Source organism: Myotis davidii, unplaced genomic scaffold (assembly GCF_000327345.1).
Source record: "Myotis davidii unplaced genomic scaffold, ASM32734v1 scaffold187, whole genome shotgun sequence".
NCBI lineage: Eukaryota > Metazoa > Chordata > Mammalia > Chiroptera > Vespertilionidae > Myotis > Myotis davidii.
In genome coordinates, this window is record NW_006383018.1 from 4,421,305 (window position 1) to 4,448,318 (window position 27,014).

Below are 27,014 nucleotides of genomic sequence, written 5' to 3' on the forward strand. Positions count from 1 at the left end.
ATCTTCAAAGTTTATCACCATATAATTAATAATTTCTTTGTCTCTTTAGTTAAAATTTCTGAGAGAGACTGGCAAAGACAGTGGGGTCATCTGGTCTAAACAGAGGGGACAGATTCCCTTAGATGGTAGTGTGGATGGAGATGGTGCAATTGGTGTATCAGTGCATCAGCACACTCACTGTTGAAGAGAGATTTACCCACTTTATAATTGTGTGAAGTGCCTTCTTTGGTTCAATTATTTCAACACATACGCTAAGTGCAGTGTAGGCAGGTTATTTCTTGTTATTAATGGACTTTCAGATTGGTGAGGTTTTTGGCTGTAATTGTTGTTGATGACATGCTTCAATTTCACCTTCCCTGACCACATAGCTGCCACGCATGTGTTTTTCTAGTCATTAAGTTCCAAACATGGGCTTTGCTTCCTTTCTGAACTTTCAGAATATTTTCTTCTATTCTTTCTAGTCTTCCAGTGAACTGGGGAAGGGTTGCTTTGCCCCAAATAAACATACCTGTTTGTTCTTAAATTACATACTACTCTGTGAAACTTTTGAACCAGACAAACCTACTACCCATTTTGCAGATTGCCCTCTCTCACAAGATGAGGCACAGATGTTAGTGGTCCTCCCTGGAAATAGCCTTGTTCTCCTGTCTAATAGCAGCCTTATTGTTCTAGTAAACACTTACCTGCTAACTAGTAAGTCTGTGTGTATCTTCATATGCCTTCCAACCTTTGAATGACCTCTTCTATAACCTGCCTGTGCACATCTGATGCCACTGTTTCTCGTTGATTTGCTGGAGTTCTTTTTGGGTTCTAGATGTTAATTCACTGTCAGTTTTAATTTCTATTTTTATCATTTGTCAACTAAAGATATCTCTTTAGACATGGAAGCATGGAACAGAGTGCAGAATCTGAGAGAAGATGGGGGAGAGTGGGTGGGTGGAGGTAATCAACCAAAGACCTTGTATGCATATATGCATAACCCATGGACGCAGACAATAGGGTGCTGAAGGCCTGGAGTAAGGGTAGCAGGGGAGGGGGCTGGAGGGGATCAATGGGGGAAATAAGGGGACATATGTAATACTTTCAACAAAAAAGAATTATTAAAAAAGAGATATCTCTTTAATAAGTTATCCCTATTTTAATGTAAATGAATTCGTATTTTCTTTGCCTTTTAGTTTATGCAATTTGTTTAAGAAATATTTCCTCTGATCCAGTTTTATTTTTATCCATGTTTTGAGTCAATTTTTCCAACACCATCTCTTAAACAACTTATCATTCTTCCCCAATTTGTGGCACCACCTTTGTTATATATTGTGGAAAATCTTGTATACCAGGGTATAGCTGGAAAATATTTTAAGGTATGAATTAACTATTCCTCAATAAATATGATAGAACTTATGTATAGTAACATTCAGAGGGGCCTTGACTTACGAGTGTCTCGACTAACCAGTTTTTTGAGATACCAGCTGTCTCTCGGCCGTTTTTTTTTTTGCATTGAGTTGACAGAGTAATTTGAATTAATGAGCTCCTTAATGAGCTCGGTCTCGGAAGGAATTAAACTTGTAAGTCAAGGCCCCACTGTATAAGACTGTGGTTTATGACTAATTAGTTAATTCAAGTTCTCTATTTTTTTTTTGGCCAATTTGTCCATTTTACATACTGCATATTTTTTCTAGAAATTTAGTTTTTTTAAGTTTTCAAATTTATTAGTGAATAATTGTACATATAACATATAAATATGGACATCATAATAATCTTATTTTTTAAATCTCCACCATTTTATTACATTTTTTTAAAGCATCTTTTTTTTTTTCCTTGATCAGTCTCACTAGAGGAGTTTTTTTTAAAAAAAATTTTTTTGAAGAACCAAATATTTAATTTTGTTGGTCTTTTAAAAAATATATATTTGTATTGATTTCAGAGAGGTAGGGAGAGGGAGAGAGGGATAGAAACATCAATGATGAGAGAGAATCATTAATTGACTGCGTCTTACATGCCCCACACTGGGGACTGATCCTACAACCCCGCATGTGCCCTGACCAGGAACTGAATTGTGACCTCCTAGTTCATAGGTTGACATTCAACCACTGAACCACACTGGCCAAGCGTCTTTTATATTCAGGACTCAATTATTGAAAACCAGTGTGTGGAACTCTTACTAAAACAGTGCTAAGAAAAGCCCTCACGACTCTTACTCACCTCCTCATCAGGCCTTGAGTTAGGGCAGATGTGTCCATGGCGTGACCATGAAATGTTTTCCAAAGTGTTTTGTCTCCCAAATATCTGCCTGAGGACCCCCTTGGAATTGGAGAAGCTGCAAAGCAACCCGGTGTGTGAACTCCCTGGCTTTGAAAAGAAATCATTACTATAGGAAGAAAGATTTCATCTGGAGACGCCTCGTAGTTGAAGGAACCCATGGGTCATGAATTAACTTAATTTGGGACTGAAAATTATACATATTGCAAACAACCCCTGTCCTCTCAACTATGGGGAGACAACTATCTGGTATCCTTAGAGTGAGAGGGGGGACAGTTTTGCTTTGAGAGGCAGAATAGTAGAGTAGGGCCAATTTAAAAGGATGGCGATTTAAAAAGCAGAGACCTGAGGGCCCGGCTGGTGGGGGTACAGGGGGGACACCTTGATTCCCTCCTCGGGTCTTTCCCCCCTATCTTGGGGGCGAGGAGGTCCCAGAAGAACCTTGGGATGGACGCAGAGGTAGTGCAGCAGCCCACAGGGCCTTCTCTCCCCCCTCGCCCCCCCCAGGAAGAAATTCCTCATACACTGGGTAGGGGTGAAGTCCCTCCTGCTGGGGTCAAGCCCTTATTCAGATCCAGGGAGCCATCCCCCCTTGGAGAGACCTGGCCCCAGCAGCCTCCCAAACCTGTGCTGAGTTTGCCATCTCGGGGCCTGCAGGGGAGGCTGAGCCACACACCCCTGGGGCCAGAACTGCCCCAGCTGGGAGCAGAACCCACCAGTATCCCTGTGAGCCCCTGGCAGGGGGGCGACCCCGCGCTGTATTCAAGTCCGTGTGCAATGAATGTGCTCTGGGCACTTGGCGATGTGCTGGACCGGTACCCCTGCGCCCTGTTCCTCAGCCGCTGCTCCCACCGCAACCTCCCCAGTGTCTGCAGGGCTCTGGGAAGGGCTCCGCCCGCGGCCTGCCCCGCCCCGTGGACGCGAAGGAACCTCAGCAGCTCGAGGAGATGTGCCCCGGGGGTACCTGGAGGCCTAGACCTGCCAGCGGGAGCGGCAGACCTCCTGATGGCGGAGGGGGAGCCAGACTTGGTGTGCCAGGTGACTGAATGTCTTATTACCGTGAAGTCAGTCAACAACACGGAGTCAGACCCCTCTGAGCTCTCGGGGTCGCTGGGACCGCTCACCGCTGCCTGGGGGAGACCCGGCCTTGTGCCCGGGCCTGGGGTGCAGAAGACCCGCAGGCTGTTGCGTGTCCTACAGGAGTCCTTCTTGCAAGTGCCCCCATGGCCTCAGGGACCCAGGAGGCCCTCTGTGTTAGTGTGAACACTTCCCGGTTGGTTGTTTTGTGTGTTGTTTGTTTTTGTGTGTGTGGTTTCTGGGGTGTTGTTTGTTTGTTTTTTGTTTTTTTTTAAAAGCAGTGGCAGGCACCCTTGTTTCAAATCCTAGCTCAGCCACTTACTGTGTGACTGGTGGGTGCATTATACCTCTTCTCTTCCACTTAGTTTTCTCGTCACTAAAATGGGGATAAAACTGGCTTGGGCTGCTGTGATGAGTAAGTAAGCTAGTGTCTCTAGGTTTGTATTGACTGCAGTGTTTCAATGATTGCTGTCCCTTTGTTGTTCTCAAAGGATCTCTGTCTAAGGGATGTTCCCTATAACTTTAAGGCCCATAATATACCTCTTGGGAATGACAACGTACAGAAGCTGTACTGCCTGGGTGCATTGGAGGATTGCTCCGTCTAGGGAAAGGCTTGCTGCCCTTTCAACGGCTAACCTCCCACCCTGCGGCGCAGAGGCTTCGAGAGTTTGCTGCTGGGGGCAAGTTTAGGTGGAGGCCTCTGTGTGAGAGACGGGTGTGCTCGCTTTGATCAGCCAGTCTGGCATGGTTAGACAGAGACAGATTTCCTGATCTATTTTGAATGTTGGCATGTTGGTTTTTGTTGTTGTTGTTGTTTTTTGTGTTTTTGTTTTCATTAAAGACATTTCAATTTTGGAGACAATTTCTCCAAATTAAAATAAGGTAATAAGTCTCTTAGGTAAAGGAGACAGCCATGACATGCAGTGGCATTGCTGGTCAGTCGCAGAAGAGCGAGGACACAGTTTGAATCTCAGTGGGAGGGTTTCTGGGACAGGTAGGTAGGAGGCATGGAGTTGCTGTAAAAGTAAAATGAACACTGATCAGTGACCTAAGAGACTGGCTCGTCAATGCGTAAGATAAGTGGAAAACCTCTGAAACCTTTCAGAGATGCCTGGTAATCCCCGTGGAGGAAGATACCAGAGTAGAAAATCGTCTTGACCTAAGTTAGTTTCCAGTGTCAACGGCTGTGTTTTCTTTTCTTCAGTGTTTCATATTATTCTGATATTAAAGAGATTACTTCTGTGTCCAGAGGAATAAAAATCATCAGAAATATAGTTAGTTCTTAATTTTCAAATGTGGCCTTTCTACCTTCGTCCTTGGTCCTTGCACGCACATATCATCCCTTTTCTTTCTGCTTTCACGTCTTATTTCCCCCACCTCCACACTCTGCACAGGTAAAACCAATTTTACTACCAGTAAGCTTATGTTAGGAGGGAGACAGCGTGCCTCCATGCTCAAAATAACCAATAAAGTTTGCTTCTGAGTTTACCTGATTGCTTTTCTAAATGTGGCTTCTGATCCCCCCTCCATGAATAATCTTATTTCAAACTTCGAATGTTAACTCCTTTGAATAGTAGTTGAGCTGTAATGTAGCCCATGAAAGAATCACTGTTTTAAACCTCGTTGTCAAGAAAATGAGCCCTTGCTAAGCCTTTGTGCAGAGGTCTGTTCTGAGGATGTTTCCTATACCTTGAAGATGTTTCACCCGGCACTAGCGAGGAGGAAAGATCACATCCAACCACACACGTTGCTTTGTTTTTCCACCCTCCAAAATATGAGCGGTTATGGTTTGAGGATAATGGTTCACTTAGCAGATTTTGATTTTTATCACTGACTCAGCAGAGAAGCAGTTTTCACTGCAAAGAAAGTTTGCCATGATAACTACTATTAATGTTTGTTGTATAGCTGAATGAAAGTACATGAAACATCAATGACAATGAGTGAAGAAACGAATGAGACAAGTTGCAGCTCCATGATGACGGCATTTCTGCCATGTCTTTGTTAACATCTTTCCTATCTCAGGTCCCCATGATACCCACGCACACCCAAAGGCCTTTTTTAGATCACTTTATAGTTGGGATCAAGCAGGTGGACAGCGGACCATCTGAGTTCAAGCTACCCTCTTGAAGAGTCCAATTTTACGGTCTGATGGGAAATTACTTTTGTTCTTCAAGATCACAAGGGTGTGTTACCCACTAAAACATAAGGGGAAAGACATTACCCTTATGTTTTTTGTTGTTTTTTTTTTTGAAAAAGTTCTCCAGATCTCACGAGACCAATTTTGGATGCTATTGCATGTGAAGAAGTAAAAATTGTGCCTGTTCCCTTTTGTCAGTCCAGCACAGTTCTCAGTTACCTCAGTTTTTACATGTAATGCTTTCCAGATCTGAACATCTTTCCAATAGTGGCCTTTATGTATTTTAATATTTAATGAGTTGCCTTTTATCCAGCCTTAGTCTCAAACTATATTAAAAATCAATGACTATGACAATTCTAATCATCTGATGTGTTGTTGGGCAGTTCAGGACTAGTCCCAGAATAATGAAAACCAACAACAAAACAACCAAGAACAATGAAAGGCTATGATACGTTCTTGCCCTAGATTTCTTCGCTGTGCTTCCCAAACTTATACAATATAGACTGATGGTTGTATGTGGTGTTTGTATTGTGGTCAAGGTTATGAGAAATACGCCACAGGGTTTATAGTCATATTGCAGGCCGGAGGTGGTTAAACTGACAAAGATAATAACCTTAATGGTTTTGCACATGGTTTTCTAACTTCTGCTGGAGTGTTAACCCGATGAGATGTTAGCAGCCCATGACTGAAATGAAAAAGAACATGGAATGAGCAGGAGATGAATGAATGACAAGATAAATAATATATTTCTTTAGAAAAAATATGCAAATACACACCTTTTTGCTTATCACAGATGATGTATTGATTTATACAAATACATAGCATAAGCATTTCACAATTTTGGCACAATGTGCAATTCTAAAATAAGCTATTTTGTTCATCAGCCCCTACTGTATTAGCTAAATAACATCTAGAATATTTTAGCAAAATATTATCACAGTTGTACTAGAGCTGCCTGAAATACACTGCTTTCCATGTCCGTAAACAAAAATAGACTACTACATAAACACTGTCATTGAAAAAATACCCTCTTTATAACTTCTCCCTTACCTTCAGCAAAGGAGTCTTAGCTACTTTAGTATCCAAAATATTTTTCTCAAAGAATATACTTTCTGGGGGGTGGGGATGGGGGTGCACTATATATGTAACCAAAACAAATTAATTTTTTTGTCTTACCACAACTAAATCACTTCTAGGCAGTAGCATAAGATATCATAGATTAGACGAAATTTGCAGGGTTTCGATGTATCTCCTCACTTAGCATACCAATTGAATAATGATCACTCTGATTACTGTGGCAAATTCACATATTAATTTCAGGTGCCATTAATGATACTGATTTACTCAGGGATTTTTGAAGATATTATACTGAGGATGTAAAGAGAGATATGGGAATATAATTTTGGGCTTCAATGAGAAACTACATTTATTTTAAATAAATTTGAATATGGTTAAACTTGTAGTGGTTACATATTTTTTTCCTCCTCTGGTTTGGCTAATCATTGCAAACAGAGGTCAACCAGAAACTGATTTCTAATCAGCCGTCTTGAGTCTTCCTGGGAAAGACTGGGATCTTATTAAGCTGTGAAGCTGAGTGGATGGCAGTTAATAGACTTTTAGGATGAGTTATCAATTCGAATTATCTTTTACTGCTAGATAGCACCCAAGGGTGAGGTAATTGGCTTTATAAAATTTGGAATGGTTTGCTTTACAAATCTTAGAATTTAGGCAAGTAGAGAAATCTCTTTAAAGAGAATATCCTCTTCCATTAGGAATTACATTTTTGGCAGTTTTGTGAAAAATTTAGCAAAGGGTTCTTTGTGACCTCCCAATTTGTAAATGTCAGCAACTAAAGCATATTCAACATGAAGGCCAATTCCTTACAAAAGTGAGGGCTGCCCAGTGGACAGGATTATCCAAAACCAGGCTGAGCATACAATATGAACAAACCAATTCATAAATCGGCCCATCTAATGTTTCGAGCAAATTGACTTAAAAATTTTTTTTTTCATTCAAAGCATTACGTTTTCCTGCCAAGTACAGATCTTTCCCCTACATTCTTGGTCATCTCTATATGAGAAAGCCTCTTTGTCTTGTGGAGGTCCTGTTGTAATTTGTGTGGTTTACGTGGTGTGGATGGTAAAACATCTGAGTAACATCGGAATTGATTGAAATAGATTAGAAGTTTAGATCCATAGCCAAATACAGAAATATTCTAATTCAAATTTTAGAGTTAAAAGTGAAAATATTGACAGTGATTTTGATTTTTAAAGGTAGAAATGGCTCAAGATTTTACAATGAGCACCCTGGATCTGAATTAGGTCAATTTAATTGTTTTCCTTGGACACCTTGCTTGCATTACACCTGCATTTCAGTCCTAGATGAAAGATGGAATTTACAAGTGTTGGCAGTGGGAGACTCCATTCCTTAGACCGTCTCCCATAGCAATAGTACCAAGAAGAACATTCTTCAGATTCACTATGGATAAAATCACTTAACAATTCTTCACAAATGATATATCTGACTCCTGGGAGGATGGTGATCACTTTAAACGCATGGGTGGACTTTCTCCCAGGATGTGAAGCCTCAGAGATCATGATGCTGTATTTGCTTTACATTTAAGCGCATGACTCCTGCTCTAAGATTTCCAACGGGATGATCTCGTGAATCTCCTCGCCCAGGTTGATTTCGGCTTCAACTTCGTATTGGACGTCATTGTTGTTCCCCTCCAGGTTGTTGGCAGCTGCGTGGTTCCTCGGCTCTCGGTGGCAGATGCACACGGGGATATCACCAGGATCGGCATTGGTTGCAGCCGCAGCTGCAGCCAGAGCTGCCAGCATAATATTGTATTTCTGCCGGCGGTTGGCGTATCCGTTGCGCTGCTCCCAGCGGATTTTGCACAGTTGCAAACGGCGTATCAGGGCTTCTTGGACCTGGAAGAGAAAAAGTCTTGCTATCATATAATTATCAGAAATGACCCAAGCCAACTTTAGGAGCACAATTCTTGGAACTTATCAGAGGTTCAAAGTGGTTGGTTGAATTGTAAATCTGATCTAAAGAACTGTATGGTATATACTCTGGCTGTGCAGAGAAGAAGAATTTGCAAATTGGAGCACTTGTTACTTGTCTAAGCTATCATGGGCAAGGTTACTTGCTACTATGCAAAGGTTTCTTCTTTAGCTCTTAAGTCCAATGAGTGAAATTTGATTTGGTTTCACACTCAATATATGGCATACACATCATATTAGGGAGAAGGAGGTGGAAAACGTTTTATCTGCTACCATCTCTGACAAGGAAGAAGCTTTCATCTGTACCTCTACATTATTGGTCATGAAAATATATATGCAAATCATAGCACAGTTCTGGGTTTTATAATTTTGTTGATTTTCCTTTATCTGATATGGCCAGATAGAACTCTGGTTAGCGGAGTGACAATCTTTTCAGTATAAAATTATCTCTTTCTATTGATAGACTTCTAAAACATAAACAATTCACTTTAGGATTTAGATTTTTTTTTTTTTTACAATGTATTTTCCTGTTCGAACTAGCCAAGAATTGGCATGACTTTATTTGGGTTGTTCTTTCCTTTAAACACGGGTCCTTAAAAATCAGGTTTATAATCTAGGAGCCACCAAATGCACTGTTGCGGACTTAGGAAACATATTGTTTCAGCATATTTTTGGAGAGGCAATGTCCCCAGACAAAGGTAACTGATAGTTTCCACCCATTCAGCATTTCTCAAATACCAACACTGTCCTTATAAATAAAACTTAAACAGATAACCAGAAGTATCCAAGGTAGACAGCAGTCAGTAGAGATGAGTTTGTAAAAGTACCCAGCAGAAATAAAACAGGAAGCCTTTGCTTCTTCTCACCTGCCCTTTTCAAATAATCCCCATTGGAGTGCCATGAATATTAATTAAGTACCCAGCTCAGCACGAGGCCAAGGGTTTGAAGTCTAATTTTTTAAAATTATTACTATAGAAGTGTTCACAGCCCTCTATCATTGTATTCCAAAATTATAACCTATCCTTTTGTGTGGAGATGACAATCTGTGTTAATTTGTAAATCTCACACATATTAGAATGGGGCCTTAAGCGGCTAGGTTTCAATAATTACACTTTAATAAGGGCAATTATTTTCTACAATACCACAGATTGAGTCTGATGCTGCTTTGATCCAAAAATAAGGACATTAAATCTGAAAAAAACAAACCAAAACACCCCCCAAAAAACAAATAACAACAACAAGGAGACTTCCGTTGCTCCTGAAGCATCAAGGGTGCAATCCAAGCAAATCAGGACTTAGCTGCCCGTCTGAATACTATCTGCAATTGTGCCACACGAGCATAGAAAAGACTCAGTGGTAGAAAAACACAACTTGGCTAGTCATGTGACCCTGTAAGGAAAACTGTGGAAGTGAGGCCACATGAAAAGAGGCCCTTTGGAAACTGTGAAGTATTGGCTTTCTATAAACAATGGAGGTGTTATGTGAACGGCATGCTTACAGTGGTGTTGTAGAAGCAGTAAATCATCGAAACGAAGAATCCCTGTAAAGAGGAGAAAGGGTAGAGCTGGAGTTACTTTTGTGTGCATTATACCATTTAGCCATCAATATAATTAGTCACTCTGGAGAGGAACATTTTACTGTTGCGATAGCAAGTCAAGGCTTGATGAAAAACAGTTACTACCACTCATATTCAGTGCTTCACTACCAGAATATGCCATGTATTTTTCTTGTTAGAAGGATTCTGAGCTTTAGTTAAAAGGATAGCTCTGGTCAGTATGGTTAATTTGCTGCTGCCTTTAACATGAAGATTTATAGCAGAATATGCTGATTAGAGCGGATTTGAAAAGAATGTTTTGTACTTAATTTAAAAAACTGAGACCTTGTAGAGTTTAGTAAAGAAAACTTTTGCAGGCATGAGTATCACAGTGCCTGGCTGTGGGCCTGACTGTGCCCCGTGTCTTCACGGTGAACTAGTGCAGTACTGTACCCACAGCCAAGTTCGTCTCTCAAAGAAGGACACAGACTAAGTGACCTCTGAGATCCTGGCCACTACTCAGAAGTTCCCTTACATTTAAGCTTTAATTATCAATAGAAATGGCAGAAGCAATTATTAAAACAATCCCTAAACATTATTTTTAGCCCTATTAATTTTGACCTCCAGTAGTAGCAAGTATAATTACTTTGAAATTTATAATTAAGACAGCAAAACTCTGGCCTAAGAGCCTGTGGCAGACTCACCTCTGCCCGAGGACCCTCCATGCCCCAACCTGCTTTCAAAATACCTAGTACTATGTCTTCAAGTGGGTCTGTGGATCTGGGCAGAGTGAACGGAAACAGCCATTCTCCATTTTTGTGTGGCAGACCTGGGGAAGCTCCTGAGAGCCCAACTCTGTTCTCTCCCACAAGAGGACAGACCTGAATGCACTTCCCTTTACAGTCACTGAACGTGACCGATGGATTCCTGACACCCCTGTGACCAATGGAGGGTGACGGAGCAGAAGCCATGGATGGCTCTGTGCAGATTCATTACACCTCATCCCAAAACTGATTCAATGTTTACTGATGAAAAGAGGTTCTGCAAATTACCAAGCGGGAGAATATGCCCATTCTCTGGAGTCTGCCTACCACTGCAGGTATGGCTGACCTTCTAGATATTCTAGGGTCCTGACCTCTCTAATCATGGTCAAGGCAATCAAATGAAATAACTGAAAAAAACTGGATTCCAGTTTCAGAGGGATACAGCTTCCAGCTTGGGGTCCAGCGGAAGGATTTCATTCAGATACAACATCTGCTTCTCTGCTCTGTGTTTTGAAAGTGTGAGCGACTATGTTGATAGTAACCTAGCTGAGCAGGTATGGAATAAATACACCCGTGGCTTCCTTACCTGGAAATGACTCAGAAAGTGCATCACGTAGTCATAGACTCGGGCAGGAATCTTGGTGTGAGGCCTCCAGGGTAAGATCACAAACTGGATTCCCAGCAGGGGCACTAGGAACAGGGTGGCCTTCACGGCCTTCAGGTAACGTCTGCCGTCGTGCTGACGGTCATTCTTAATCTTCTTCACAAGCACACGGAGGATGTTGAGCAGAAAGAAGAAGTTGACCTGCAAAGAGAAGATGTTATGAATGAGCAGACCATCCAGATCAGTACCACTGAAGGACACCCACTTTCCTTCATTCTTTATTCAATGTGGGGAGCAGAGATGACCTACACAGGACGTGAGACTGCCTACAAGGGCATGTTCTCCCCCAACCCAACTTCATACTAGTCATGTGATTTTGGGTGAGTTTACTTGAGTCTTTGGACCTAGCTTTGGACCTAGCTTATCCCGGTGATGTATCTCCTTTGAAGGGCTGCTGTTAGAAACAGCGTGGGAATGTATGTGAAGGGCATGAAATACGTTAAGTGCATGATCACTGGTAGGTAGGGTGATGGCTCATGATCCAAGATAAAGTGGAAGATAGTTTTGCTGGGCAGGGCCCAGGGGAAAGTGCAGGGGGACTTTGCTGTCCCTCCCTTTCTTAACAGCAACATCTTCAACATTCCTCAGCCCTTGCTCTTTACCTTTAAGGGAATTTGGTTATAGTATTGTGTTGTTGTTTTTTTAAAAAAACTTAACCTTTGGTGTAGGGTGTATAGAAATGAGCTTATGCACCCCCTCCCATTTTATTAAATACAACATTTTTTTCAACCGAAGACTCTCAAATTGTTCTTATTATAGATCATCATTTAATTAGCTTCATTTAAAAATTTTAATATATATGCTATATAGAACCATCGTCAAAGAAATCCTCAGAGATAACATTGTTAGCAATAGACTTAAAAAGCAGTTCTCACCGTCAGTGCTGCCATGATAGGGCCATGGATGATGTAAACCAGATAGGTTTCCACACTCATCCAGCAGCTGAAAAAAAGGGCGGGGGGGGGGGAGAATATATCAATATAGATGCATTTTATTTACATGTATTTATTTAACTAAAAACTGCCACAATACCTGTCATTGAAGCGCTTCAGCCTGGCAATAGCATGGGTTATAGTTGGCACCACCGGGAACCCTAAAAATGTAAAAAAGTATATATTACACCTGGTTTTCTGGTCATAAGTTACAGCTACAATTGAATGGAAAATGGTAGTTTAGTTTAAAAAACAGTGGCAAATTTAACATCTCTGTCAAGATATTTCCCTGATGTGTTTGCACAAATTATCTTTGGTCAAACCAGGTAAATGTGTTCTTGGTTAGAATACCATGTGTTTTCAGGGAGTTTGGTTAAGAGCACCCAAATAATTATGGTAGGTCTAGTCTACTCTCCCTAGGACTGTTCTACCATTGTTTTGTCTTGATGATGATGATGATGATGACTTAGACCAGAAAGCCTTTCATTGTGTGTGAACTGGGCTCTCTCATGGGGAGAAGCTGGTCCCCCTGGAGGGGTGTGACCTAGGACAGCATGTGGAAGTGGTCGTGTGATTGCTCTGAAAGCCTTGTTAGTGTTTGCAGTATTCCTTCTCGGCCGTTTGTGTTCCTGTTTGTGTCATGTGCATTGATCCTGTTCTCTTTCAATAAGAACACTTCAGAAGAGCCAGTGTAAGTTCTGGCTGCAGAATCTTTGTGAAGGCAGCGTAGTATTGACTTCTCTGCCTACACCTGAAGTGCTAGTGGAAACAATTTTGAATTTATAAACAGGATGATGGAGATAATTACAGGCGATGCATCCTACCAGGTTGCATCTTTTTAAAAATAAATGTTCATTCTCTGCAGGTTGTCTAGAATACAGTTGTGCTTTTCGTAAGAAAAATATATCTGTTTTTCTCAGATGTACCCATGTACAATAGAGTATGACTTAATTTGGTTTGAAAAATCTGTTGAATGAGTTTTTAAATAATTATCAGACTAAGAAATGTGTCTCAGAAGTAAATTAGACTTACACACTTTGATTTTCTGAGAATTATATGCAAAAAGAGAGTGCCTGAAAATATTGAGTTTTCACCAGAGAACCACCTCACCTTCTAAACCCATGAAGCATATAATTTAATAGGAACATCGATTAAATGTTTGACCTGAAAGAATTTTGAGTTTGACTAGTTATACAAGACATAATTGCGTTGTATCCACAGCAGTTCTAACATACTGTTTCCCCACTTGGGTTTAGAGATATTCATTCTCTGGATTTATTCTGAAATACATACTTTTAATTAGACAACAAGAGAGGCATATGGAGATTTCACTCTCATCTCATCATTTTGTAGAAAGGAAAATGTGTTTCTTACATATTACATAGAGGAGTATCGGCCACAAATCTGTTAATTCCTATGGCTCTTTGCCTTCCTCTAGACAGGCTACCTCTTTTTCTGCACTTAAAAAAAAAATCCTCACTCAAGAATATGTTTATTGACTTTAGTGAAAGAGACATCGATGTGAGAGAGAAACATCGATCGGTTGCTTTCTATATATACCCCAACCAGGGTTCAAACCCGCAACCTAGGTATGTGCTCTGACTGGGAATCGAACCTGCAGTCTTTTGCTGTCTGGAACGATGCTCCAGTCAACTGAGCCACCTGGCCAGAGCTCATTACATTCTTTTTGATACAGCTGAACAACTTGTTCCTTTTCTCCTTTGAATTGTTTATGCATGTTAAGCATATGTCTTCATTGATTGTCTATGATGCTGCTGCTGAAAGCTTTTATAACTAATTCACAATGTAACAGTATGGAAAGAGCGGTATAAATTGTTCCTTCCAGGGTGCCCTCATCCCAGCTGAATGTCACAGGCAAGAATCAATGTACATCCTTTTTCTTCCATGAAAAATTGTTGAGTATGGCAGATGGCTGTTCTTAAATAGTCAAAACTGGTACAAGAAGTATGCCATACTTTTATTTCAAAAGAAGTAAGTAAAACAGATCAGACAGAAATGGTGTCTCTCTGAGTGGGGGTGCATGGGGCAGGCCTGGTTGAGATGTTATTTTCAGGTCTTCAATTGAAAGGCATCTGACCAGAACCAATCATTATTCTTGTGATGATCAGAATTGCTATTGGGAGGCTTAAATTATATCCAGTTGATTCTTGGCATGACCAGCTTTTGGAAGATTAGAAATTCTTGAAAGGGTGTGTTTGAGGCTGAGAAGGGCAGGGGAAGGAAAGATCAACCTCTTGTGCAAGGCTGGAGCTAAAAGAAAAAAATAATAAAAGCCCATTTTGATCTTTGTATTCTGAGTTGTTTTGAGGACAGAGAAGAACAGGAGAACCTAGCACCTGTGGTGGGGCCAGTAGATTAGTCAGAAACCTGATTTCTAATTTCACTGGATGGTTAAGGAAACGGGATTCTGGGCTGCTGCTGCGACTCCCCAGGGTGGCGTGGCCCACAAGGTGAGCCGTCCAGTTCACAATCTATACCAGAGCTGTCTCTAGGCAATATTTGTTTGATCTGCTTATATGATTTCCCAGACACCTTCTATACAATTGGTAACAATGTCTGTTGGGCAGGGATTTAAATATTAAGGCTGATGTTCTTAGAAAGCTTTTGGATTATCCTCCATCCTCAGTAAATACTTTCTCTCTTATCCCTATTTTTAGGAGCTTCCCAAAATGCGGCATTAAAGGGCAGGCTTAGATGAAAATGCGCCACAGCCTCTACTCCGAGTCACAGTCATCTTATCAATGGAGAGCAAAGGCAGCCTTGGCCCTCCAGTAAGAATCCTCCTCTGGTAAGGGAGTTTCATGGGATTTTTTTTTTTTTGTAATAAAGCCACATGTGCTTTTGTCCCAGAGCCTTTTCCCTCTCACTACCTCATTATCCAACGGCTCCATTTTAACCAGGGTGAGCTAGGCTGTTAGCAGCCCTGAGGGAAGGGGAACAATTCTGAAGAGTCCTCATGGACCATAGCACCTGCCTTAGTCAATCTACAGAAGCGGTCACAGCTGAAGCAACCCAGGGATAGGATTTTAAAGCCATTACCATGTGCAATGATGCCAGATAGGCTCTATTTGGAGGCCTATGTTGTTACATCTATTGCTCATCTAGACTCCACTTCTTGATCTGTCATTGGAGGAATCCTGCTGTTGGATTGACAAGAAGGAATGTTCTTGAGGAGGGGATGTGGGTGAGGGTGAAGGACACACAGAATTCAAAATGTGGAATTCTCCTTTGCTCTACAAACAGATGAAAAATAAAGCTGAAAGGGGGCCTACTCAGATCTTCTCTCAACCACAGTATGGTTTTTGCCTATCCATTAGCTGGGTTACCTGAATATGTTCATAATCATATCCCCCCATTTCCACGCTGACTCCTATGTTCATCACAATCTGTTTAAACTTGTTAAAGGGATTCTACCAAGTTCTCTTGGAGACTGAACTCTTCCCAGCATCTCAAAGGACCAGGGCCCCTGATTGGTCTCTCAGACCAAGATTCCAAGAACATTATAAATATACAGATAGAGGTGAGAGTGGCTCAAAACTCAGTTGGAGGAAATACATACCCCAGCCCAAGAGATAATACCACTTCATGTTTTGTTCCCCATTGAACACGTTCACCACAAGGAGTTTGTGCAGATAGATCCCTTCACAGAGCATCCAGAAATAATTGCATAACATCAAGTAATGGTTGATACAATTCAGAATCTTGCAGCTCAGCTGTCAGAAAGAAATGGAGATACTCAGTGGAAGACACGGGCAAGGATTTGACAGTAAACAGAGGGTAAATGTGACAATGAGTCCAAGTATCTGCATTCAGCCCATATTCAGCTTCCCCGAGCATCTGTTAACACATGCCACCCTCTGTATCCACAAATCGGAGTCATGGTGCATAGGTCATTTGTACTACATATAAACAGCCATCTAGGGGAATGGAAGCCTAGTCCCTAAAATGTTCTTTTTCTATTACACTTTGGTGACTTGCATGGATTAGACAAATTTATTTTTCTTCAATGAGTCTGAGACCCATCATTTTCTAGAACAGCCAAGGATCTGTCACATGACTTTTAAAGCACCTTTTCTATGGCCAATGAGGTGAATAACCCAGAAATGGTTAATGCTGCTCCTGAAGTTCATCAATATGTTGGTGATATCTCTTCAGGCACAAAAAGGAGATAACCAGGGGATGCATTTGTCATATATGATCCAGGAGCTATGCTGAACCCAACTGATGCCTTCTGCTCTAGTTACTGGCTGGCCTTTTAGTGCTAATAATCTTAATCACCCAAGAGCCTAAGCTCCCTGTTCCAGCAGAGTCCCAATGCAATGGGACCTTCCTGACTTTGATCCATATATATATACACCAAAACCTCAGGAGGAGGAACTATAGAATTTCTTATCAAGATGTTAGTGGTAAACCAAGGGGCAAAGGTTTCGGTCAACTTGAAAACTGTCAATGTGTACATTCTCTAAAGCTGGCTGAATGAAGGAGGAAAATCCCCCACCCAGAAAGTCAGCATTAACTAGCTTTGTAGGGAAGTACTGAAGTGTCTCCAGAGGAATCTAAAGGTATAACATTTTTAATTAAATGTGACTGTGTCATGCAATCCTGAGCTGATTTCTGATAAAGCCTTAGAGAAAATGAATTGAGTCTATGGAACTGCAGACATGATTCGGTGTGTTTGGGCGCAGGGGGAAGCACTGGAGAAAAAAAGTCCCATCTGGGATAAGTACATTGGAAGATGATCCAGGAAGTGGCTAAAGAAGCATTCTGGAAATGTTCAGCAAACAAAAATACAGTCAACAGAAAAGCAGGAAAAGGAAGCCTGCTGGCAGTACAGCAGGGGAATAAGAATTAACAGCTTGCTACGCTCAAGAGTCTTTATATCAGTGGTTCTCAACTTGTTGGTCATGACCCCTTTGGGGATCAAACAACCCTTTCACAGGGGTTGCCTAAGACCATCGGAAAACACATATATAATTACATATTGTTTTTGTGATTAATCACTATGCTTTAATTATGTTCAATTTGTAACAATGAAAATACATCCTGCATATCAGATATTTACATTATGATCATAACAGTAGCAAAATTACAGTTATGAAGTAGCAATGAAAATAATTTTATGGTTGGGGGTCATCACAACATGAGGAACTGTATTAAAGGGTTGCGGCATTAGGAAGGTTGAAAACCATTGCTCTATATGATGTAATGAGCATATTATATCACTCTTCTCTGGGGATTCTCAGGCCATGACTGATCTAATTTTATATTCTCAGACCACAGTTCTTTTGATTATTTGTGATTTACAAAACTCTGAGTATTCCCTGCATTCTGCTTTTACACTTAGGCCCTTTTGGATTGAAGCAGAATTTAACAAATGCTCAGAGTTTCCACATCTCCTATGCTGTGTATCACAGAAATGAAAGTGGGTGTCACAGAAAATGACAAGGGCTTAAGCCTTAAGCTAAGGCCTAATGACAATGGTAACAACTATAATATAAATAATATAAGAGGCAACAATTGAGAGTTGCTATGTGCCAGACCCTGTTGGGGGTTTTAGGTGTATTGGTTTCTTTAATCCTCACAAACAACTCTATGAGGAAGGGGCTATTACTGCCTCCACTTTACACATTAGGAAAGTGAGGCACAATGAGGTTTAGTAACCTGCTCAAGATTACAGAATGAACTGGAAGGGAGTAGAAGAGCTGGGATCTGAGATTCTATAGTCCAGCAACAACAGTGCTACAGTATTTGGAGCAAACCAGGGAAGCACAGCAAATACCAGATTGACTGTTGCTCTGTAGCTGCGTTCTAGCAGTAAACCAACATACCCCAAAGGAGTGTACGAAACTCCTTGTACTTCAACTGGAATGAAAGCAAATCTATAAGAAGGTCTGCGTTAAATTCACGATAGCTTTTTAAAAGCAGTGGAAATGCACATGTTGAGATGAGGGCTCGCCACGTAAACCATGACACAAGAGACCGCTTGTGAGCTATGCTTATCTGTGTAGAGGCACCAGCCAGATAGACCAGATAAGAGAAACTGGACATTGGGTTGATGCCTGTGGCCATTTTAGGAATAACCTCTTAAAATCCATAATAAGTTCTTCAAATCCAATTTTAAGTAATTCAATTTAAAGAGAATAAAGAAGCCCTCTCTATTTTCCCACATCATCTGATCTTTAATGAAATACCATTTACTGATTTTGACATGGGAGTAATATGAAGTAGCATCAACGACTAGAGTGGGATGCTGTATCCCATGTTCACATTTTGGCATAGTCTCTCTGCACTGTCCCTCAAATCCATTACAGTTTTTCATTCCCAATCTCACTGCTTCTAGAGCCTACAAAATGGATAACTCCAATGTAATTTTATCTGCCACTGATCTCTCATCTCAAATGCTCTGCTGTCCCTGTCCCCTCCCTCACATTTCTATACTATTCCTTGCAGCAGCTGCCTCTGGGTTAGCCAGGAGGAATCCGTTCTCCTCCCTGGGTTTCATCGGTCTCTCCTGCCTGAGCCCTGAGCATCCATTCTGAGTAGATCATCTTATGACTAGGATAAAGTTCCAACAGAGTTTGGTGGCTCAAGTGTCCTGAACAATGGTGGCTCACTTGGTGGCTCAAGTGTCAGAATGAGAAAAAATTCACTTTGTTTTTCAGAACTTGGGATAGTTCTTATACAGGAGGCTACAGAAAATGTGACTTGATTGTTTTGGCTTTTGAGGTGCAAAAAACTCAGGTTCCCAGTAAAAACTAATAATCTCCTTGTATTATAGCTTTCAGACCCAGAGAAAAAGTTCAGAGGCACATTTCTTTCCAGAAAGTGACAAGGATGCCACTTCCTTTAGATGCAGCAAGAACAATACTTTTAATTCTGTCTCTTGACTCTCCACATGAAGAAATAAGCAGAGAAAGCAATAAATGAAATTTTAAATATTATGGAAATGAAATGCTCCAATGACATGGATGACAATGGGCAATTTTCACATCACTCAGTAAACTGAGGATCTATTCAGCCCTTATTTATGCCATGAGTTTAACTTAAAAAATATGAAGGAATAGAATTTTCACACTTGGTTTTACAGGAGAGAACCTACTTAACCTAAAAACTCCCAAGGAAAGAAACTGACTACTCTGATGGGAGAGGGACCATGAACCCATGGGGACTCCTCATTGAGGAGTGAGAACACTGTTTTATTTTGCCCCCAATAAAATGTACTCTAATAGAAGTAGTGCAACAACAGTTGGAATGATGCAGCCACATTTTACAGGAAATAACTTTCTTTTTAAAATATATCCCCCTGGGCACTGGGAAAGAATATCTTTTTGCTGACTCCGTGACCTGAGAATTGGGTCAAAATGAAAAAGTAATCCATAACTCTGTCTTTAGTTTGCTTAGGAGAGAAATTGTCTTTAAAATGATATATTGTTTTTCAAAGTAGACATAATGCCTGAATCACAGCTAGATGAACTGATTGTGGATCTGCTTTTCCTTAATTAGGATTGTGGTTAAATTTTTCATGTTAGTTACAATTTCAGTTAATATTTGAAGATTGAAAATGTCCAACAACTTCCCTTTCTAAAAAAGTTTTGCACTCTTTTTTTTGGTCCTTTTTTTGGGTTTTTATTTGCTGTCTCTACTCTTCTTGGCTATGGAGAACCTTTCAAATGTTTTCTAGAATGTCAGTTTTTCAAGAATAATACAGTATTTCAAACCATTTAGTTTTACAAACAATAACACCATGTTAACTATTTACAAATGCTACATCTTTAAAAATAGAATTAAAAAACAAATAAGGCAGTGCTCACCGGATCCGAGTTCACGTACTCAATTTTGGGGACCACTTGGGTCAGGTGGACGAGGACACCAATAGAATTCAGAATGTAAGTCAGAAACATGTGCTTATGCATGGTAACCCGTTGGCAGGCAAGATTCCTAGAAGAAAAAGTAACAGCATTAACCAGTGCTAAAATGTTGAAATACTTGGTGGGAAAATATTTTGGCAGTACTTTTAATATTCCCTTTAGCAATCGTTGAGAGATGTATTGAAACAAGTGAGGTTGGTCCCATCTATAGGACCTCTTACTCCTGAGTTTTTAAAAACAGTTTTCTCACAGCTTTCAGTTTTCAGGTGACTTTGCCCAACAAGTGAAAGAGTGGGTGATAAAATCACTTTTAATTAGAATAAATGTCGCGAAATTAATTGAGAGAAGAGCTCTTACAGGAGAAACTGTGATAGTTTGGCGTGTGCTTCAGATGAAAAGTCAACCATTTAGTGATGTAACCAGGCAGAAACTGTGTGGCAAGTGGGATAAGAGAGCATGAAGGAAGAAGGAAGGTGGCCTGTGACAAAGCACTGGATCCATGGCCTTGACCCTGACATACACAGACTTTATGAAGTTTCCCCTCATCGTCTCTTTTGACATTTGCTCTGAAGTCTTTTTATCTCTCATAATCCACTTGGAATCAACTTTGTAGTTCCTACTTTCCACGCCTCCTGATGGTGGAGCTCAGGCGCAGGCAAAGAATTTTAAATAGGCTCAAATTTGACCTCATTATGAGGCATCCTGTGGTTTGGATCTGTCGATACCTATACTTGTTGCATAGCCATGTCCCACCCTTTGGGTGCTAAGCAATTTGTTGGATTTTTAAAAGTCCTTCATAAACTTTTAATATGTATTTGTGCGAATGTTCATATGAGTAAGCATGATTAAATATCCTATTTCACTTTTTGATGCAAATGAAGAGAGCCTATAGAATGGCTATAACAAAATTGGAATGATTATCTTAGATAAATGTAAATCTTGTATTTACCATATTGGGCTCAGTTAAAAAATGTGTAGCATCATGTGAAAACCTAATGCATTAAGTTAATGATGCTAAAGATTAATAATAATAACTACCCCTAAAAATTATTCATAGAATAAAGTTAGAATCCCAAGAATTTTGATGAAAGATAAAATATGAGGGTAGTCTACAATGCTTACAATGCTTTTCCTATATTTCCAACTCAATTGTCTGTAGCAAAAAGTAAGTTTAAGTAATGAGGTCATGTGTTAGAGCACATTTTGATTATTGTAGCTACATTTTTCAAATTTTCAGGAAGCACAAGCATCAGTAAATAGTTAATACACAATATTTTAAAATTTGGCACTTGTTGATCAGGAGTGGAATGCAGAATGGGGTTTAGATCTCTCTCTCCCTTTCTCTCTCTCGCTCTCTCTCTCTCTCTCTCTCTCTCTCTCTCACACACACACACACACACACACACACACACACACACTACCATGTACTACTTTAGCAGCAGAAAAGTCTGTTAAATAAACCAAACCTAATTGATTTTATAATAGTGCTATAAAAGTAGGTTGTAAATTTAAGGATTTAATAAGAAAAAAATGCTTTATATGAAACATCATACCCATTTACACTGCATTAAACTCTTCCCTACTGCACTGTTAAACCTGTGACTTGCCATTTCCCTTACAGTCATAATGGCATTTTATAATTCTTCTCACTGGGAGGCAAATGCCTCTGGTCCCATTATTGGATTCGGCATGGCATAAACCAGTGACAGTTGGCATCATCCAGCATGAGGAGTGTGGATGAAGGCATCACACAGTGCTGCTAAGCTCCGGCCTGGTTTTCTGTTAGTCAGGTAGAGTTCAACGATCTGCTGATGTACTACACTGACTTAAAGGACTGGTTAATGTTCAATGTCCTGTGAGAACTGGAACCACCCTGAATAATTTCAATATAATTTCTGCTATTTGTTAAAAGTTTTCTTGCATTTACTTGATGACGTTTACACTGAACTTTCTGAAATGAGTTAAAGGTACTTTAAAAATTTATTAAAATTCATTCAATAATCCAACATACATGACTGTGTACCTGCTATAATTTAGACCTTCTGGTAGATTCTAGGTATATACAGATGAACAAAACAGATAGCTTTGGCCTTCAGGGATCTTATATACTATGTAATTGCTTATTTACTCGTAGTATGATAATTAATATACTTTTTCTTGCTACTTCATGACTCTATGATTTGCAGGAGATCCTTCCCCGCCCAACTTTTACAGAGTTTTCCATTTATTTCAGTATCTTAAAGAAGAAAGAAAAAGCAGATGCTATGAGGGTGCTTACCTGAAACGCAGGAAAACCCCCAGCGAACTTGTCAAGGTGAGAAGAGAAACAGAGTGTCCCACAACAGCCACGTAGAACATCATGTAAGCATGCTGGAATGACAATGGCAGCAACAACAACAGTTACAAACACAAATGCTGTGAGTGAATAAATGATGATAGAAGGGGGAAGCAGTTTCTATTTTTAAATATCAGTGTAAATCAAGAACTGTTTCCCTCCTTTAAAATAACCTACTAAAATCAGAACAAGTATTTCAAAGAATTAAATTATATTGAATTATAATAAACTGGATGAATAGATTGAATATTATGAGATTAAGACTATGCATGACATTGTGGGAAGAGCACAAGACTGGATTTATCTGAGCTGTTCTTTACTCAGAGTATTATTATTAAGTCTTTGTGTACTTTCATAAAGTCAGTCACTTCACCTCTCTAGACCTCAGTAGTCCTCACCTATAAAATAATTTGGTTGGACTAGATGATTTTTAAAGGGATTATATGCTTCTTATAAGAAACACCATTAAATACTGGGATACCAAAACACTGAATGTAAAAGGATGGGAAAAGATGACTCAGATTAACCCTAGCCATAACTGGTGTAATATCATATAGGTGCAGATATTAAGTTAAGAAGCTATAATAATTTTAAATTTCTATGCACCTAATAATATGAACTCAAACCATATAAACATAAAGCAAAAATTGATATCTCCTAGTAACCAATAAAACACACAGGCAAAAAACAAGCTGTAAAGATCTGAATAACATCAATAAAATTTACTAATTCACATAATAAACACTGCACCCAACATCTGCAGAATACCATTCTTTTCAGGTGCTGACTCAATATTCAGAGAATATTTATCCAAAATGCCATACACTAATCAGTAAAGCACATTTTAACATATTTCCAATAATTGAAATCTTAAAGACCATCTTCGCTGACCAGAGTAGTTTAAAAAATCATTAATAAAAAGATAACTTTAAAAACACTATCATATTGTTGAGAATTAAGCATACATTTCTAAATGACCATTGGATTAAAAAACTCATACTGACATACCAAGACTTTTTAGATACAGGTGAAGCTGTACATAGAGGGAAATCTAAAGACTAAAAGGCGTATGTGAAAATGAAGAAGGTTGAACATTAATGATCTAAAATTCCAACTACAGGAGTTATAGAGGAAAGAAACTCAAAGAATGTAAAAGATATTGTACTGATAAAGAGAACGTGAATATACAATTGAGTGGAATAACAAAGAAAATTTGGTTCTTAAAAGAGAAACTAATTTTAAATCCCCCTGGAAAGAAAAAGAAGCCCTAAGATAAATGAAAATGTATGTCAACACAAAGGTTTACAGCAGCATTATTCATAATAGCCAAACACTGGGAACAACTCCAGTGTCCATCAACTGGTGAATGCAGTTTATCCACAGAACGGGATACAGATATATACTAAACATCAACATGGAAAAAAAAGGAAATTGGTGCTTAAGTATCCACTTTAAAAAACACTAAAATGAATGTTCTAAATGGAAAAGAATTAAATATATGTTATTATCTGATTTTATTCTATAAGTTAGCAGCTTGTTAGCAGATACTTTGCAGTTATGTATTCATACGTATTGTGTGTGTGTGTGTGTGTGCGCATTATCACGAAATACTGAAATTTGAAATAGAACCTACCTTCATTTTTTCATCGGAGAAAGCATAACACATACTGTAGTTGGTCAAGGTTTCATTCATGTCAGCAGTTAGTTCCCAAGTTCCATTTATTTCACAGTGTTTTACAGCCACCTCTGTTAATGATACATAAGTTATTACTTACCATTTCAAAACAACAAGAAGGAAAAATAATAAATTAAGGCTTAAAATCATTTCAAAGTGTTAATCACTTAATAGAATTTGAATATGAGTATCAGTAAATGGAGACTACCATGAACTTATTAGATTTGGGGATGTTTTATACAAAATGTTTTAATATACGGTGTCTCATTTTAGCTTTGGCAGAGCGCTAATATACGGTGTCTCATTTTAGCTTTGGCAGAGCGCTGTAAAACAGATATTGCTACCTCCATTTTACAAACAGCACAGGGACAGAGAGGTTATGGAATTTTAAAAGTCAGTAGATAGTGGGTGAGCTAGGATTGAATACCAGGCCTTTCAGACTCCAAAGTGCTACCTACACTTTACGTCCTGTTGTTTTGTTTTTAACAGACATTAAACTTATGATTTTTGATAGAACTATAAGAAGAGCAAGACATACTTTTCTTCACTTATATGCAATATTTATTGACTTATGAAACTGCAGTTTTTCTTGGTCAAATGATCAAATATTGGCAATTTCACATGACTAAATTCAACAGAACAAAGAAACCCAAAACTAGGGGATGTATCAAGAAGTCATTTTGATGCCCCTCAAAATAATTTTACTGAACTCACCTCTCTTTGTCCCACATAGAATATATTAGGGATTCGTAGATTTAGCTTTCACTATTGACTTTTTAGATCATCTCCTATGTGATAGTGAAATTTGCTGATTCAGCTGGATTGACATATGAGAGATCTATACCTTTGCAATGAGCAGGTTCTGTGCTAACAAGCACTTTGCAGAATTATCTTCTAAATGTTAATAATGACCATTTAAAGGGGGTATTGGCCTTCCCATTGTACATATGAGGCCAGGGATCAAATCCAGGTCTACTCAGTTCCAAAGCTATGGCAGGGCTAGTAAACCCTGCATTTAACCTTCTAGTCCTGCCCTGTGGCAAGGTTATGTATATTCCATTCCACTGACCCTAAGAATCATGAATAATTTTGTTAACTACAAGATAGTTTTTAAATTCCAACCTAATTAGCTAAACAATTGGAAGAAAAAGTATTCTGAATAAAATAAAATAAATGAACAAGTAAACATTAAAATGAATGCACTTGTCTAATTTAATCTGAGTTATTCAGATTTTCTTTAGTTCTTGAAAGTACCTCTGCAATGTATTTATTGCGTGAGGGATTATGTAACAACCATGACTTGGTATAATATGCAAAGAGATTTTAATAGTGTATTTGGAGCTCTGGACAAGTTTTGATTTCTGACAATTTCTTAGGGAAAATATTTTTTAAGCATTTTTCTTCATTGACAAAGGCAAAGACCTGTCCTATATATAGATAAGTCTATTATACTGTCTTTTTGGTTTTTTGTTTGTTTGTTAGCAGAGAGATGTGGAAGTCAGAATCATATGCTAATATTTGGAGGACACTGATATTATTTTAAAGGCTAAGGAAACAACTCATGTTAAAAAATTTCACTGAAATCTGATAATGTTTAAAGAGTTTTCTATCAGTAGTTTTGGTAAGTCAGTACATATGCTGAAAGTTAGTATAAAAATCTTTTCATCTTTGGCACCTTTTAGATGAAATTTATTATATTTCTTTGTATTACTGAAATAGTTACTACCAGACTAAACACAAGATTTAATCTGTAAATTGCAGATTTGTTTCTGTGTCTACTCTAACAATTATTTAAACTTTCAATCAAAGTTGTTTTCAAACAACCCATTAGAATCATCATTGCTTAACGTAAATCTGTTACAAAGTTAAATTGAAAATTTTTGAATTGTGTGCTGAGAAAGCCACTGGACCAAAACTATGTAAAGAAGTGAACACCAATGTTTGAAAAAGGGTTAGTACTAACCAGCACAGAAAAATTGACACTGGAAATTGGTCAGTGGTTTTGTTAATACTGTTTGTCAAAGATGACCATTCCAAGCTTACTTGTAATTTTAAAAAGTGGTTTGTAATATAGCATTTTATTGTCAGCAAGTAGTATTTTGTTTTATTAAAATAACCATACTTTGGTTTTAACCAAGTTATGTAGCTATGCATGGCAAAATACATTATATGGAGGAGAGGTATCAGTTTTGAAGACCTTCCAATCGTGGACAGGACTGTAGGAAATATCATTGCTTTGTTTTGATTTAACTAAAGTCTGGATATAGGCATTTCCTGTTCTAACTGTTGCAGCTGTCAACAATTTGTCCTCCTCCACCTGGCAAGTTTTTAATGTCTGAAGAAAGAATATGTCTATTTTGACATCCCTTTCTAACCAAACATCCCCATTTACTCGCACCACACAGCTTGCTGTCCCCTTATGTGTGTGTGTGTGTGTGTGTGTGCGCACGCGCTTGTAAATTGGTATTTCCCTTTAAAATATTCTAAGTTTGGACTGCCCTCACTCTAGATCAGTGGTTCCCAACCTTCCTAATGCCACGACCCTTTAATACAGTTCCTCATGTTGTGGTGACCCCCAACCATAAAATTATTTTCATTGCTACTTCGTAACTGTAATTTTGCCACTGTAGTGATCATAATGTAAATATCTGATATGCAGGATGTATTTTCATTGTTACAAATTGAACATAATTAAAGCATAGTGATTCATCACAAAAACAATATGTAATTATATGTGTGTTTT

At 39.1% G+C, this 27,014-nt stretch overlaps 1 protein-coding gene across 1 annotated transcript in view; it reads right to left on the minus strand.

The window, feature by feature from the left end:
- Positions 1-6,356: 6,356 nt before the first annotated feature.
- Positions 6,357-27,014, minus strand: part of CALCR (calcitonin receptor) — a 72,467-nt gene continuing 51,809 nt past the window's right edge. Inside the window, exons 6-14 of the mRNA XM_006779213.1 lie at positions 24,230-24,342; positions 22,540-22,631; positions 20,205-20,331; positions 15,953-16,106; positions 12,473-12,533; positions 12,316-12,382; positions 11,363-11,581; positions 9,977-10,018; positions 6,357-8,403 (exon numbers count right to left, since the gene is read on the minus strand). Coding sequence (XP_006779276.1) covers positions 8,089-8,403; positions 9,977-10,018; positions 11,363-11,581; positions 12,316-12,382; positions 12,473-12,533; positions 15,953-16,106; positions 20,205-20,331; positions 22,540-22,631; positions 24,230-24,342 — 1,190 coding nt within the window. The 3' untranslated portion in view covers positions 6,357-8,088. The remainder of the gene's footprint in view (positions 8,404-9,976; positions 10,019-11,362; positions 11,582-12,315; positions 12,383-12,472; positions 12,534-15,952; positions 16,107-20,204; positions 20,332-22,539; positions 22,632-24,229; positions 24,343-27,014) is intronic.